The sequence below is a fragment of the Miscanthus floridulus genome, chromosome 9 (assembly GCF_019320115.1).
Source record: "Miscanthus floridulus cultivar M001 chromosome 9, ASM1932011v1, whole genome shotgun sequence".
Lineage (NCBI taxonomy): Eukaryota > Viridiplantae > Streptophyta > Magnoliopsida > Poales > Poaceae > Miscanthus > Miscanthus floridulus.
The window spans coordinates 103,132,419-103,146,847 of NC_089588.1; the positions used below are offsets into that span (position 1 = coordinate 103,132,419).

The 14,429-nt window shown below is 44.7% G+C and overlaps 1 protein-coding gene, 1 long non-coding RNA gene and 1 pseudogene across 2 annotated transcripts; 1 reads left to right on the forward strand and 2 right to left on the reverse strand.

Moving 5' to 3' along the window:
* The first annotated feature begins 331 nt into the window (after window positions 1-331).
* Window positions 332-1,679, forward strand: LOC136480449 (acyl transferase 15-like). Its single transcript, XM_066477986.1, has one exon. The coding sequence runs from the start codon at window positions 332-334 to the stop codon at window positions 1,631-1,633; it is 1,302 nt and encodes a 433-aa protein (XP_066334083.1). The 3' UTR covers window positions 1,634-1,679.
* Window positions 1,680-9,790: 8,111 nt separating this feature from the next.
* LOC136482499 (uncharacterized) lies at window positions 9,791-10,452 on the reverse strand. The gene is made up of 2 exons (XR_010765097.1): window positions 10,385-10,452; window positions 9,791-10,047 (listed from the first exon to the last, which is right to left on the reverse strand). It is a non-coding gene; the product is annotated as an uncharacterized lncRNA (long non-coding RNA).
* Window positions 10,453-10,471: 19 nt separating this feature from the next.
* LOC136480450 (heterogeneous nuclear ribonucleoprotein Q-like) lies at window positions 10,472-12,755 on the reverse strand (annotated as a pseudogene).
* Window positions 12,756-14,429: the final 1,674 nt, after the last annotated feature.

Sequence of the window (14,429 nt, forward strand, 5' to 3'; positions counted from 1 at the left end):
CTTATTACCCTATAATATGTCCTAAAATTGCTTTGATTCCTTATATTTCAGGACAGGACGAGTAGCATGCGTGTGCCTTCCGATTGGATGATAATGAAGGGGATTATTCCTTTACTCCACTTGGAGGAAAACCAGTTGTCATCATCACATGCAAATTATAAAATTACAGATATTTAATCCATGTATGGAGCTGCTGCGTGCTGATGGGTCACAAGTTTGACTTTACATGTCCACAGGTAAAGCACAACAGGTTTATATATATGCGAGGGAAGCTACGGGGCCAAGATGCAGCTTGAATCAGAGCATCAACATACATACTGCACACAAAACAATGAGTTCTGTGGTGAGGAAGTCATCACCAGTAGTTGTCAGGCCATCAAGGCCGGTTATAAAGAGCGACACAATTAAACTTTCGGCCTTTGACAAGGTTGTCGGAAAAATACCAGCCACAGTGTTGCTTGTGTTTGAAAATCCAATCCATGAGCCGGCCAACACCATAATGAGAGCGTTGTCTGAAACACTTGTCCACTACTATCCTTTCGCTGGTCGCATTGTTGCAGGAATCGATGATGGTGGTGAGGAGGATCACATTCTGTGCAACGGCGAGGGCGTGGCATTCATCTCAGCATCTTGCAGCAACTGTGCCTTGAAGGAAGCCATATTCTTAGACCACTCACCATGCGAAAGGGCGCTTCTACAGGAGCTGGCCATCTACTACCCTGCAAAGGGCTGTGGCCCCGCTGATCCTTTGTTGCTGATGCAGGTGACAGAGTTCTCCTGTGGTGGATTTGTTCTCGGGGTTACCTGGAACCACGTTATCGCCGACGGCGCTGGGATGGCTCAGTTCTTGCAGGCCGTTGGCGAGCTTGCCCGTGGGTTGTCTTCACCGTCTATCATTCCAGTTAGGTTGGATGATTCACTCCCACGTCTCCCTCCATCCATGGACGATGCGTTACGGCAGGTTATGCTAACGCTTGTTCCATCGCACCTTGCCTACCTTGACATCACTGTCCCTTCGAGATCAATTAACCTCATCAGAGCTGAATTTGGCAGTCGCTTCGATTGCCAGCCATGTACCATGTTTGAGGCTGTCGTTGCAGTATTATGGCAGTGCCGAACCCGTGCAATTATGTCAAATTCAGAGACCCCAGCCTTGCTGATGTTCAGCGCCAATGTGCGGAAGCATGTGGGCGCCAAGCCAGGATACTACGGCAATTGCACATCGTGCCAGTTTCTCATGGCACCAAGTGGTACCGTGGCGAGTGCAGATATCTTGGACCTAGTCAAGATGATCAAGCGTGCCAAGGAGGACATACCTCACACATCCATTGTGAATCAAATCAGCAACCTGACGGAAGCCAATAAGGGTCAGATGCAGCAGTTATTTGGCCCACAACTTCGGTACAACGAGTTGCTGGTGACATCTTGGCGAAATCTTGGCCTTGAGGACGCCGACTTTGGTAGCGGGAAAGCGGCTAGAGTGACATCATATGAAGCAGGAAACACGCCGTCGTCTCCAGCCTGCATTGTGTGCCCGCCGTGCCAAGGCGAAGGCGGGGCCAATGTGTGCTCGGCATTTGTCAAGGAGGAGCATGCTCAAGCTTTCCTTCAAGAACTAGCAAAACTCATGTGATTTCCCACCTATCGTGTATGTGCTTTTAATAATTTGGAGGAAGTATGCATCGTTGTGGAGCAATAATGTTATCTTATTGAGTGCCCAATCTATATTGTGTTTGTAACATACTGATATTAAATTATTACAGAATTATTACACTGCTATGAGACACTTTTCTTTTTGAGTCAAATGGCCTAGTAACCAAGATGGACAATTTTCGAATCCGCCGCTACAAATGGTCAACCATGTCTATTTACAGAGGCGGTCGTCCGCCTCTGTTGATCGCTTAAAAATAGAGGCCATTTTATCTAGATGTCCTCCTCTAAACTTGATTATTAACAGCTATTAAAAAGACCTAGCATTCTAATAAGGGGGTGTTTGGCAGGGGTTCTCGAAAGGAGGCGGAGCGGTTTAGAAGAGTCATCTGGCTCCTGTTTTTTTCATTAAAAATGGCTCCTCCTACAAAACGTTTATTAGGGCTCCTACAGAGGAGCAGGAGCTAGAGCCAGAGCCTTTGACGAGCCCTACCAAACAGGCCCTAAATGTACCCGCTCTAGAAATAGATTAACAGAGGTGGTGCTCTTCACTTCTTAAGTGGTCGCCTTTGAATACGTACATTACAATTAATTCATAATTTTTTGATATTAAGTCGGATAAAGATGAACTTAGTACCAAAATTGTAGAGCTCAACGCGATCCACAGCATTATAGTTCAAAAGTATTTGATTGGAAACTTTTTCTAGAGTAAAAAAAATCGTTTTTAGCTTTCAAAATTTGAAATTTAGTTTAAGAAATTTTGAACTACATGGTCTACATCGAGGGCAATGCTACAGTACTCTCTTTGCTTACTAAAAGGTTCTCAAAGAAATCTAAACCTTTGGTTTTTTTAGATTTTTTAAATTAATTCATTAATTAATCTCAGAAAAGAAAAAAGAAACAATCTCAAATTAGCTACCCTTCAACACGGAATGATTTCCACGATGCTGAGAGCTTGAGCGTGTCCCCAGCCTATGGCTCCATCACGCGTGTCCTCTGACCACCGTCTCACTCTGGTCCAACGTCTCTAGGTCACCGGCATCATCCGTTCTTGAGGAAAAACCGACATCATCCGTTATTCATCCGTTGTCTGTTTTAGGCATTGCCTTATGGTGCTGCTGTCTGACTACAGGAAACCGGGACTTTGCCTAGTGCTGGAATCTTTGCCGAGTGCTAAATATCGGGCACTCTGCAAAGGCCACCTTCGCCGAGTGCCGTACTCGGCGAAACTTGGCACTCGGCAAATAGGTCTTTGCCGAGTGTCTGGCACTCGGCAAAATACGGCACTCGGCAAAGCCAAACTTTTCCCAGTGCCAGACACTCGGCAAAGTTGGGCACTCGGCAAAGAGGTGCCCGACGCCGGCCTCTTTGCCGAGTGCCTTCTGTTTGGCACTCGGCAAAATATTGGCTTTGCCGAGTGCCTAGGGCTAGCACTCGGCAAAATATTCACTTTGCCGAGTGCCAAACCTTAGCACTCGGCAAAATAATTTTTTTTTTGTTTTTTGCCACCAACTTTTTTTCTTAGATTTGTATTTGTACCATGAACAACATGTTCAAATTTTGCCCGACGCCGGCCTCTTTGCCGAGTGCCTTCTGTTTGGCACTCGGTAAAATATTGGCTTTGCCGAGTGCCTAGGGCTAGCACTCGGCAAAATATTCACTTTGCCGAGTGCCAAACCTTAGCACTCGGCAAAATATTTTTTTTTTGTTTTTTGCCACCAACTTTTTTTCTTAGATTTGTATTTGTACCATGAACAACATGTTCAAATTTGGCACAATTTCATTGCTGTTTGCTATATTTCTTCACTTTATTTCGTTTTCTTGCAATTTTCCGGAAAATGTAGGTTTGAACTGTAGGTGCATCGAATAATAGTTTTGATCCATTCCAAAAATGTTATTCTTGTTTGTTAGTGTCACTTTATGCTAAATCAAGGAACTGTCTCCGAATTTCGATCAACGTGCTCACGGGGCAACGTCGCGAACTTGCGTGCGAGTGGTTATTTAATTCTATAAAATTCAAACGAATCCCGAAAATCATGAAACTTGGCGAGATGTCGTGATATCACATGCATATGCGGTGGTAAAAATTTAAAAACGTTTGGAGGGCATCATCACGTATGGTGTTCACAAACCAGGACATCATCACATTTGAGATTCCACTCTTTTTTTTCTCTCTTCTTTTCGTGAAAAAAGGTGTGTGGTACCTATACATGGACCATATGTATACGTGGGTGTGACCAGTGGGCGACTTTATATATATGGAGGACATTATTTGGGAATAATTCAAGTGCAGATGATCTAGATATATGCTGATCACCGCCGAGACATAATATAATTCGAGTATTTTTTTTAATTTTAATTAGTTTTTTTAGGTATACGTATGTAGCTAGGCAGTACACTTTCGGTCTGTGCAATGGATTAGATAGGCATGCAGCGCATTATATATTATGCGTGCAATGTAAATGTATAATGTATTGCTGCATATGGCAGGACGTACGGATTGTTGAGATGTTTTTTTTTTTTCTTTTCCATTTGTTAGAAACATGATGCGAGCTGTGGACCATGTTGGAGTGTTGGACCTATGGGCAACATGTATAATATATAGTGTTAGGTAGGGCGCTTTTAATTTGGGAATAATTGAAGCGTATGCACGTGATCTCTGGATACTACGTTGATCGATCAGCACTGAGACAAATTTGAAGCATTTAAGTGCCAGTAGCGGATCCAGAGCTTTTAGGAAGCCCGGGCGGTCTAGTGCGTTAGCCTTTTTTTTTTTTTTTGAAAAGTAGTAGGTTAAATAACAGAGTACGTCATTACCTTTATACATGAGCTGCATACTAATTAAATTTAGTGGTGTCGAACAATGACACGCCCGTATAGAGGCCTAGGGTCGCCGGGTCCTGGATCCGCTAATGCTAAGTTCATAATTCAAATGCAATATCATTATTATTATTTTTGAAAAAAAAAAATCTGCGGTGAGTACCCAGAACACTGATGTTATACAACCTAACAAGGCGTTTAGATGCCATGGCGTCTAGTATTCAGTACTACTGCCATTAAGCATCGTTCATCAGACCGCAAACTACTAGTATGGCTCGGATCTCCCTTTCTTTGCGAACGGATTGGAAGAAGATGGCTGTGTGCTGTGTACTACAAGCGCATGCACCGCCGTGGCGTTCAGACATAAGAGGCGCGGCGCGCGCGGCTGCACACTGCACTCTGCACGCGTGCAAGCATGGAACAGCCACCAGTCACGCTGTGGCTGCAGAGCTCTCGTCAGCTGTTCAGCTGGCCCTGCCATGGAGATGGAGGTCGGGTTCGGTCGACCTGGCCGTGCGTCAATCAATAATAATGGCGGTGGTGTGGTGGACGAAACGAGAGCAAGGAAGCGGGGCAACGGACGGGGGGAGACGAGCGCAGAGCAGGAGCAGGAGCAGGAGCAGGAGCAGACGAGCAGGAGCAGTCCGGAGCAGCCGGCCGGCCGGCCGGCGACAAGTCCGGGCCAGGGTGGTGGTAGTAATAAGTGCGGCGCAGTGAGTTGGTACGCCTGGACGCTGCTCCACCCGCTCGTGCGCCGAGGGCGATGGAACCTGCCTGCCTGCACCCATGACTCCACGAGGGGGAGGGGGGCCATGGCTGGTCGGTCAGTCACTCAGTCTGCGCCTCCGAATCTGCCACTGCCCAAGGTCATGTGCTGAGTGCTGCTGAGCCAAAAGCGGCGACGACCAGCGCAGCGCCGCCGGTGTGCGTGCGTCTGCGTGGCTTCCGCCTCCGCACGGCGGATGATTGTGGCAGAGTGGGGGGGGGGGGGTGGCGGTGCACATGGTAGGGTCTCGGGATGGCCCTCGTGAGGCCCATCCGGGCGGAATCAGCACCAATCACTCTTTCGGCCAGCATATATATACGCTGACGGAAGTAGCCCACCGACTGGCCCTGTTGGGCTGTTATTTGGGCACGCACGGCACAATCATGTGTCCACCGCGGCAGCCTTCTCGGCCCTTGTGTGCTAGTCCGTCTGGCTCCGGCATGTCTCAGCCCACCAAAAGTTTCAGTTAGCTTCACCATTTCTCTTCTTGGGGTTGGGGGGTCGTTCATGTTCTATTTTCAACCTTATTTCATTCTTCATCAAATACTGTACTGATAATGTAATTCAACTATTTCACGATGTTTCTTTATTACGTTCTGTGGTATTTCTAGCATTTTCATTGTTCCACAAACGCTATATTTTACTTTGTTCCATTGCAATTTCAGTTGCCCCACGTGTACAATTTTTTTTTTCCATGTTTATATTGAACGTCCTAAATAAATTATATAATAATATTAATCAATGATTTTATAACAGCGGCTGCACATCCATGATGTTTAGTGGTTCAATGCGTACGGACGTTTTCTCTTACGGACCGGTGCTGGACCGCTCAACCAGCACTAATATCGGATCAAGTGGAGAACACAAGATCTGCCGGCCCTCATGCGCAGACAAGTGGCCCAACGACTAGCCTTTGCTCTCCCTTTTCTTTTTGGAAAAAAATCTCTTTTTTATCTCACTGAACTGTAGCGGTGCCTTATTCCTCCTCGAACTTTAAAATTGAACATCTTATCCCCCTTAACTCCTAAAATCATTGAAGTTATATCCCTGTGTTGAACTGGTTTCAGGTGGTTTTGTAGTTTTATTTTTATTTTATTTTTTTAAAATGGGTGAACATCTGATCTAAAAATGTCTAAGATCTAAAAAGTCTATAGAAATAGGATGGGACACTGCAAACTCAAATAAAATATTTGAAGGTCGTGAAAGTAAAAGCTTCTAAAGATGAGACGCTTGGGCGGGGAGGGGGGGACTGATACTTTTTTCTTTTTGATATTTTGGTTTTGAATTTTATTGGCGGATGTTGTTAGAAAGGTAACTAGAAAAATTGTAGTGTGTTAAATAATGTCAGTCTGTCTTCAAAGAACATACGATAGAGTATATCCTGAAAATGACGGAAAAGACGATTAGGCGATTCCCAGGCGGCAGTGAACCCCAACCTTTGGTTTGACTTCGTTCATCTCATTTCAGTGATGGAGAAAAGTTTGATGATCTCGTGGGGGACCTCCCATTTGCAGGAGATGCTGGCTGGCATCGCTTCCACGATCGCGTCATGGCAGGACTCATCTTGAGTTCTAGCCGGGACTGCCCTTCAGGTTCCGTTAGAACCTGGGATGCTCTGATTTCCATCCTAGTGCTGAAATCATGTAGGATCCCTCCAATTTCCTACGAGAACACGGCTGGCGGCGCATTGAGTCTGATTGGCAGTATTGTTAAGGGGACCCTAGCTATGAAGGTGGCTACCAAAAACCCTAGTTTACGATCTCCTTCTGCTGGGGTCTCTATTTGCAAGTCGAGGCTTGTAATGCAGACTCGGGGAACTCTTGGTGGCAGTGGTACAAGATCTTTGGTGAGTAGCACTACTACAGAAAAATTTTACCGAGGCGGGCAAAAGCTCTTAACCGAAGCGGGCAAGCCAACCGCCTCGGTACCAAGGTCACGGTTAATCGTGGCCTTAACCGAGGCAGTTGGCCAATCGCCTCGGTTAACACTATTAACAGAGGCGGTTGAGTTAAGTAGCCCGCCTCGGTTAATAATTTCATGAAATAAAAAAGCCCACTGAGCCCGGTACCACGCGCCGCCGTTGCCCATGGTAGGATCCACGCCGCCGCAGCCGCCGGTGGCCGGATCCATTTGGTGGTGGCCAGATCCGCGCCCCACCGCTGCTGGTGACTTGATCTGCGCCCCTGCCGCCTTCGGTGGTCGGATCCACCGCCGGTGGACAGTTGGAGGTCGGATCTGGTGGATCGTTGAGGCCGCATCCGTGCTCGGAGGAGAGGGAGGGCCACCGTCGCCGGTGTGAGCCTCCCCCCGCGTCGCTACTATGTGTGGTGGCCGCCGCCACCGGAGGGGGCTGGCTCGTGCGCCTCCTCCCCGTGCGTGCGTGGAGGGATGGACCGGAGGGAGAGACCGCCGAGAGAGGGACCAAAGAGAAAGACGAGAGAGAGAGAGGGACGAACGAGAGATGGACGAGAGAGAGAGGGACGGACGAGGGAGAGTTATTTCCACTCCGCTGCACGCGTGGCGAGCCACGAGTGGCCACCAGCCCCGCTTCCAGATCGCTGAAGTGGAGTAGCACACGGATCATCCTTGTGCGCAACACATTTGTGCTTTCTCACTATGACCGACACGCGGGCCCCACTCCCACTCCCGTTCCTATGCGCCCGCGCCTTGAGGTCTGAACGCAGCGCTGAATAACTGAGGCGGTTATTTGGAAGCTGTATTAACAGAGGCTGTTGCGTTATAATGCCCGCCTCGGTTAATAGGCATTAACCGAGGCGGTTGTGTTATAATGCCCGCCTCGATTAATGTATTAACCGAGGCGGTTGCGTTATAATGCCCGCCTCGGTTAATGTATTAACCGAGGCAGTTACATTGTAATGCCCGCCTCAGATAATAGGCATTTACCTTGGTGGTTATATTACATTGCCCGCCTCGATTAAGAATTAACCGAGGCGGTTGCTGGGCCGGCTGCCCTGCCATGAATAACTGAGGTGGGCAGCCGGCCCGCCCGCCTCCGAGGCCATTTTGAAAACACCTCGCAAAAGATTTTGTGTAGTAGTGTAGATTGCCTACCCGAAGCCTCGGTTTCACTAGTGGCGTACTCTCGAGGTGGATGGAGGTGTCCTTGGCAGAAAGGGTTCACGCGATGGTAGACGATGATAATGATGTTGTCGATGATGCGACCCAAACATAGATCGGTGGAGGCGGAGCAGACAATGGCTCATCAGGGGGGGATAAGAGCCTGATTGGTTCTCTAGCCCTAATGCTGATAATGCAACTGATAGGCAGAGGGCCCGATGCGGAGGATGAAGAGGAGTTTGATCTCGATGCCGGAGGAGAAGGTTTGGCTAGGAAGTAGCTCGTAATCGCATACTCGGGCCAACCCTACAACGTGAAGGTCCTCTTCACGGAGATGAGCAGAGCCTAGGGCCTGTAGGATACCATGGAGGCACGGCCTCTTACTGAGAACCGCTTTGTGTTAGAGTTTGATTCAGAGAAGTTGTTCAAGTTCATCACCAAGGGCGGACCTTGGAGCCACAGGGGGATGCCCTTATTGTGGTACAAAATGATGGCTTCTGGAGGCCATAAGAGATTATCATCGACAAGATCGGCTTATGGGTGCAGTTCCATGATGTGCCCATTCACCTTATGACTAAGGCCTTCACCCATGGCCCTAGTGAAAAAGATCAACAAAGATATTGTGAAGGTAGTCGGTCTAGTTGATGATTTCTTAAGAGTTTGCTCACTACAAGATTTTCGGTCTACTGCAACGCCAAAAAAGTGTAGCAAAAGACCCAAAAATGGTAGCCATAGTAATTTTGCTACCAATTTTTTTTGGTTAAATGTCGTTGCACTTGTAAGGGTAGCAATAGCATAATGCAATGGGTTACATTTTAGTTGCGACACACAGCCCCTCTATTGCAACACTTTTGACGCTTTTGCAACACCTGGTGAGTGTTGTAACAAAAGCAATTGCAACCACTATGGGTGTGGTAATAGTATCAATTGCAACGAACTAGGCGTTGCTAGCGATACGTATTGCGACACGCTGGTCGTGTAGCAACACAATGCAAGCGCAACGCAACACAGGTGTTGCAATCGTGGTTGTTGCTACACAGAGAAAGCATTGCAATAGAGGTTCTCTATTGCCACGTCGCCTAAATGGTTGCTATAGGTGGCTTAGGTTATTGCAACATCTCTTCAGGTTGGTTGCTACAGAGAGGTCGTATATTGCCACGTTTCTGAATGGTTGCTATAGATGGCATAGGCTATTGCCACGTTACTTAGGTTGGTTGCTACGTACAGGTCATCTATTGCCACGCTACTAACTATCTGGTTGCTATAGGTAGATTCCTCTATTGCCACCGTCATCTTTTTGTAGTTGCAAGAGATAGTTTCTCTATTGCCACGATTATCGTACCTATTGCCACGACTAAATGTGGTTGTTATATGTGCCATCATATATTGCAACGCCAGATTAATATATTAATAATTCATGTTGCGACACTTTGTTTGGTAGCTTAAATTAATAATCGCAAAACGACAAATACATAATGAAGGAAGCATCGACATCCATTAAAACGAAATATAATTTGTTCATACAAAATCTTTAACAAAACACACCGAGTGTCAAACTAAATGAGAACACAAGTAGATAGCTTAACACATAATAATGTGTTAAGCACAGACAACTGTTTGAACTCATTCGAATCAAAAGACTAATGTCTACTGTAGCAGCGAAGGTTCCCTTGATATGTATGTTGGCCATCGTCCCACCATTCGCATGCTCCTTCTCAAACTCAAGATTCCTCCTGAAAAAATCATTGACATGCATTAGTTAAACTGAGACTAGTGGTGGCAAAGCTAATTGAACACTGAAGCAAAACACGAGCTGCAGTACTAGAGTTCTGTGAGCTGCAGTACTATCAACCATGAACTTTGAAGCGTAAAGCAAATATAAACATACATGCAGCTGCCTCCCAAGACATTTTATGAGCACAAACACATCCATATATATTTCTAATCAGCAAGAGGAAACTAAGCCTGGACCATATTTAGGAGCAGAACAAAAGAATAGCTATGTACTTCTCCAAAAGGACTATATGTTCCTTTTTAATGCAAAGAGAGATAAAAGGTTTCACATAGTACCTGTGTATTCTTTTTGGACAATGCAGATCTTTTCCTAGCCGCAGTTTCCTTCAGTTGCTTTGCTGTAGTATGAAATTGTATACAAGGAAGCCTCATAATTTCCTGAAGATGAGCATTTGTTTGATTTATTGTAACAGCAGGTCGAACAAGACGTGGCGGAGGCCTGCGAGGTGGAGGAGCACGAGCATACGGTAAACGGCCACCTCGTGGGGCACCATGCCCGACTCTAAAATTTCCTCTCAATCCATGCTTCATTCTAGGTGGTCTCTGTAGTGGCCGCGACAGTCTAGCCCTTACTTTTGCCTGAATCGGGAAATTGCAATCATTACAAAAAAAAAACTTGCACAATGACATAATATATATTTATATGGACACTGCAAATATAGTTGCAATTTGTAAAACAGACCTTGTGATCACCTTCACCAATCTCAGAGTTACCAAGCAACATCATTATCATGCGTATCAAATGTAACAAACCCAAAATCCTTTCTCTTGGCAGCTGGCATGTTTCGAGCAAGTTCGACTTTCTCAATAGCTCCATACTTTTTGAGATATTTCTTAACACGGTCTTCATCCCATGAGGGAGGAAGGCCATCAAGAAATACAGTTCTGACCTGAATCATAAATAACATAAATCAGGATGCAACAACTTTAAAGTTTAAACAGATCAGGTAGATACATAGAAACTATTGGGTACACGTGTTAATGGGCAATTCATGATTGATTTTTAAGTTATAATTACTGTACAAAATAAGTATTCACCTGTGCCATTATTTCGTCATCGACTTGAGGGTAGGAATCAGCAAAGGAAACCTTTGCACTACGATCAACTCCAAAGACTACATCCCTCTTCTGCAATATCCTGAAAGCATCCATTGACTCAGGTCGAGTAGAAAGCTCAAGCAAGGCATAGCCACGATTCATCCCAGGATTGTTAGTATCCTCAACCAGTAGTAAGTCGTCAAAACTTTCAACTCCATAACTCTTCAGTTTATCCTTCAACTGCAAAAGCCAAAACAAGTTATTTCTTCGGTGAAGAAGCAAATGAAAATCACAAAAACAAATCTCAATTGTCATACATGTTCTTTTGTCCATGTTTTACAGATATTGCCGACAAAGAGTGTATCATTGTCATGACTTGGAGCAACGCCACATTGTTTACCCCGCACCTGGAGTATATATTAAATAAAACATGTAAGCCATTTGTGAAAAAGATACAGAAACATAAAATAGTCAATCTTAAGACCAACCTGGTCTTTAGCTCTGAAACAGCACGCCTTGCTTGCTCTACAGTTGCATATCGCAGGAAGGCAAAGCCTTTATTCTTCTTTGTGACAGGGTTCATCATCAGACGAACTTCAGTGATCTCACCAACTTCACCAAAAACCTTCCTAAGGTCATTTTCTGTTGCATCTTTATCCAGCCCACCAACAAAAACTTCAAACTCCTTCCGCTTGCGGTGCTCTTTGACCATTTCATTATGTTCTTCATCATCCACATCCACATGATGTTCTTCGTCAGCATTTTCGTATCCCTCCCCCTCCCCATCATCACCACCTTCATCAAGTTCCTCATCCACCAAATCTATCTCTACTTCAACCACATCTTCAGTATACTCCACCTCTTCATCACCATCCTCGTATTGCTCCTCATACTGCTCCAAATCTTTCTCATCGTAGTCTACAGCAGCCTCCTCTTCATATTCTGGTTCATCCTCGAACTCCAGCCGTTCGCCTTTGTCCTCTTCTTCATATGTTTCTTTTGCAACTCTGTCATCTAAAAATTTGAGCATAAGACACACTCCCATCAGCTTATTTTAAGATAAAACAGTGAACAGTATCTGACCCATATAGAGCAGAGCCCATCAGCCATAATTACAACAAACACATAATCTTCTTTGTTCTATTTCAAACTAAGTAAAACCTATAGTAGTCATTGTCAAAACAGAATGCCAAATGGCCACAGGCATCAAAATAAATATCCTGGGCATGTCATCAATAGAATGGCCAAAATATATGTTCATGTTCCACCAAGTATAATAGGGATTATTGCATAATACAACCGCCATGCTACAACTAATAATCTATAATCTAAATCTCTGAGGCCGCAGGACAGATCATAGCAGAAGTCCACAACCTATGCATGAAATAGGAGCAGAAACAATACCTTCGCCCCGGTTGGCACCGTTGGCCGCGGCATCGGAGCCTTTCTCCTCCACCACCAGCTGTTGCGGCAGCAGAGGCGAGGGCTGCCGCTTCGGCTCCTCCACCACCTTCGGGGCCTCCTCGGCGACCTTCACCTCCTCAGCAGGCGCCTCCTTCATCTCCTCCACAACCGGCGCCTCCTCCGCAGCAGCCGGCGCCCTCCCCATCTGGCCCCTCGCCCCCGGCGCCTTCCTCGCGGTGGCAGCGCCACTCCTCTTAGACTTCGGCGGCATCTCCCACGTCACAGCAGACCAAAGGGGAAGAGATCACCTGGACACCACGAAAAAACACAGATTTAGGGGAACCAGAGCCCGAATCTGGGTGCCGAGGGTGGAATCGTGGGGGCGTACCTGGTCCTGGTGCACTCGCGGATCGAATTGGGAGGCAGGCGAAACCCTAGCGCCGGAGGCGAAAGGTGCGGCCTTTGGATTGCGGTGACCTGACACGGAGACCTGGCGACCTGGAGTGGCCTACGTATTTTTTCTGGCGGCGCGTGCGCGTGGGAGTTCCGCGAGAGGTCGACGGAGGCAGACAGAGTAAACATGAGCCGTCCGATATGGATGAGTAATGGCTAAGAGATAATCTGGTACATTTGTTTTAATAATGTTATATTTTTTGGTGTATTTATGAGTGTGGATGTAGCATAGGTCATGACTGTGGAGCAGACATTTGTTGTGTGGCTGTAGATTTATTCTAAAAAGAAATCACACTGTTTACTATGATCATGTAAGGATCATCTAGAACAGTGTGATTTCTCTTTTTAATATGTGGGTAAACTTTATAACTAGTTTTTCTCCCTCATACTAACTCCAAATATGATGGTTTTTTTTCCTAAAATTTTTTAAAATCATGCTTCAGCATTTACGTTTGATCAAACTTGGATGTGACAATGTTTTACACATTTTAAAATTTGAAATTTGAAATTTGACAAGTTCAAACCAAATTTTTAAACCCTAAATGATTTCAGATGTAAAAGTGATGAATACAAAAGTTGTTCAACTCATCAAGATCTATAACTTTTATTTTTGTCATCTTGTCATTTGACTAAATTTGAACCTTTCAAATTTGAAATTTTAAAAAATAACAAATTCGAACCAAAATTTGAGACCCAAAATAATTTCAACATAAAAAGTGATGAATACCAAAGTTGTTCAACTCATTAATATCTACAACTTTTATTTTAGTCATCTTGTCATTTGACAAAATTTGAACCTTTTAAATTTAAAATTTTGAAAAACGACAAGTTCGAACCAAAATTTGAGACTCAAATTGATTTCAACATAAAAAGTGATAAATACCAAAGTTGTTCAACTCATGAATATCTGCAACTTTTATTTTGGTCATTTCTTCATTTGACAATTTTTTAGCACACATTATTCACTAATCTTACACATGTCTCATATAGTTTATAAAACCTTACGAGACATGTGTCACACTTATGAACAATGTCAGTACCACTTTGTCATATGAAGAAATGACCAATACAAAAGTTGTATATCTTGATAAGTTATTCAACTTTGGTATTTATCACTTTTTCAGCTGAAATCATTTGGGGTACCAAAATCTTGTCTGAAGTTTCATTTTTTTGAAATTAAAAATTTAAATTGCTCAAACTTTTCATATGTATATATTGACAAAACCAAAAAAAATAAATTGATAGAGAATGATTTTAGAAAATTTTAGGAAAAAAAATCATCAGATTTGGAGTTAGTATGAGGAAGAAAAACTAGTTACAAAGTTAACCCATAGATTAAAAAAAAGAAATCACACTGTTCACTATGATCATGTAAGGATCATATAGAACAATGTGATTTCTCTTTTTAATCTGTGGGTAAAATTTG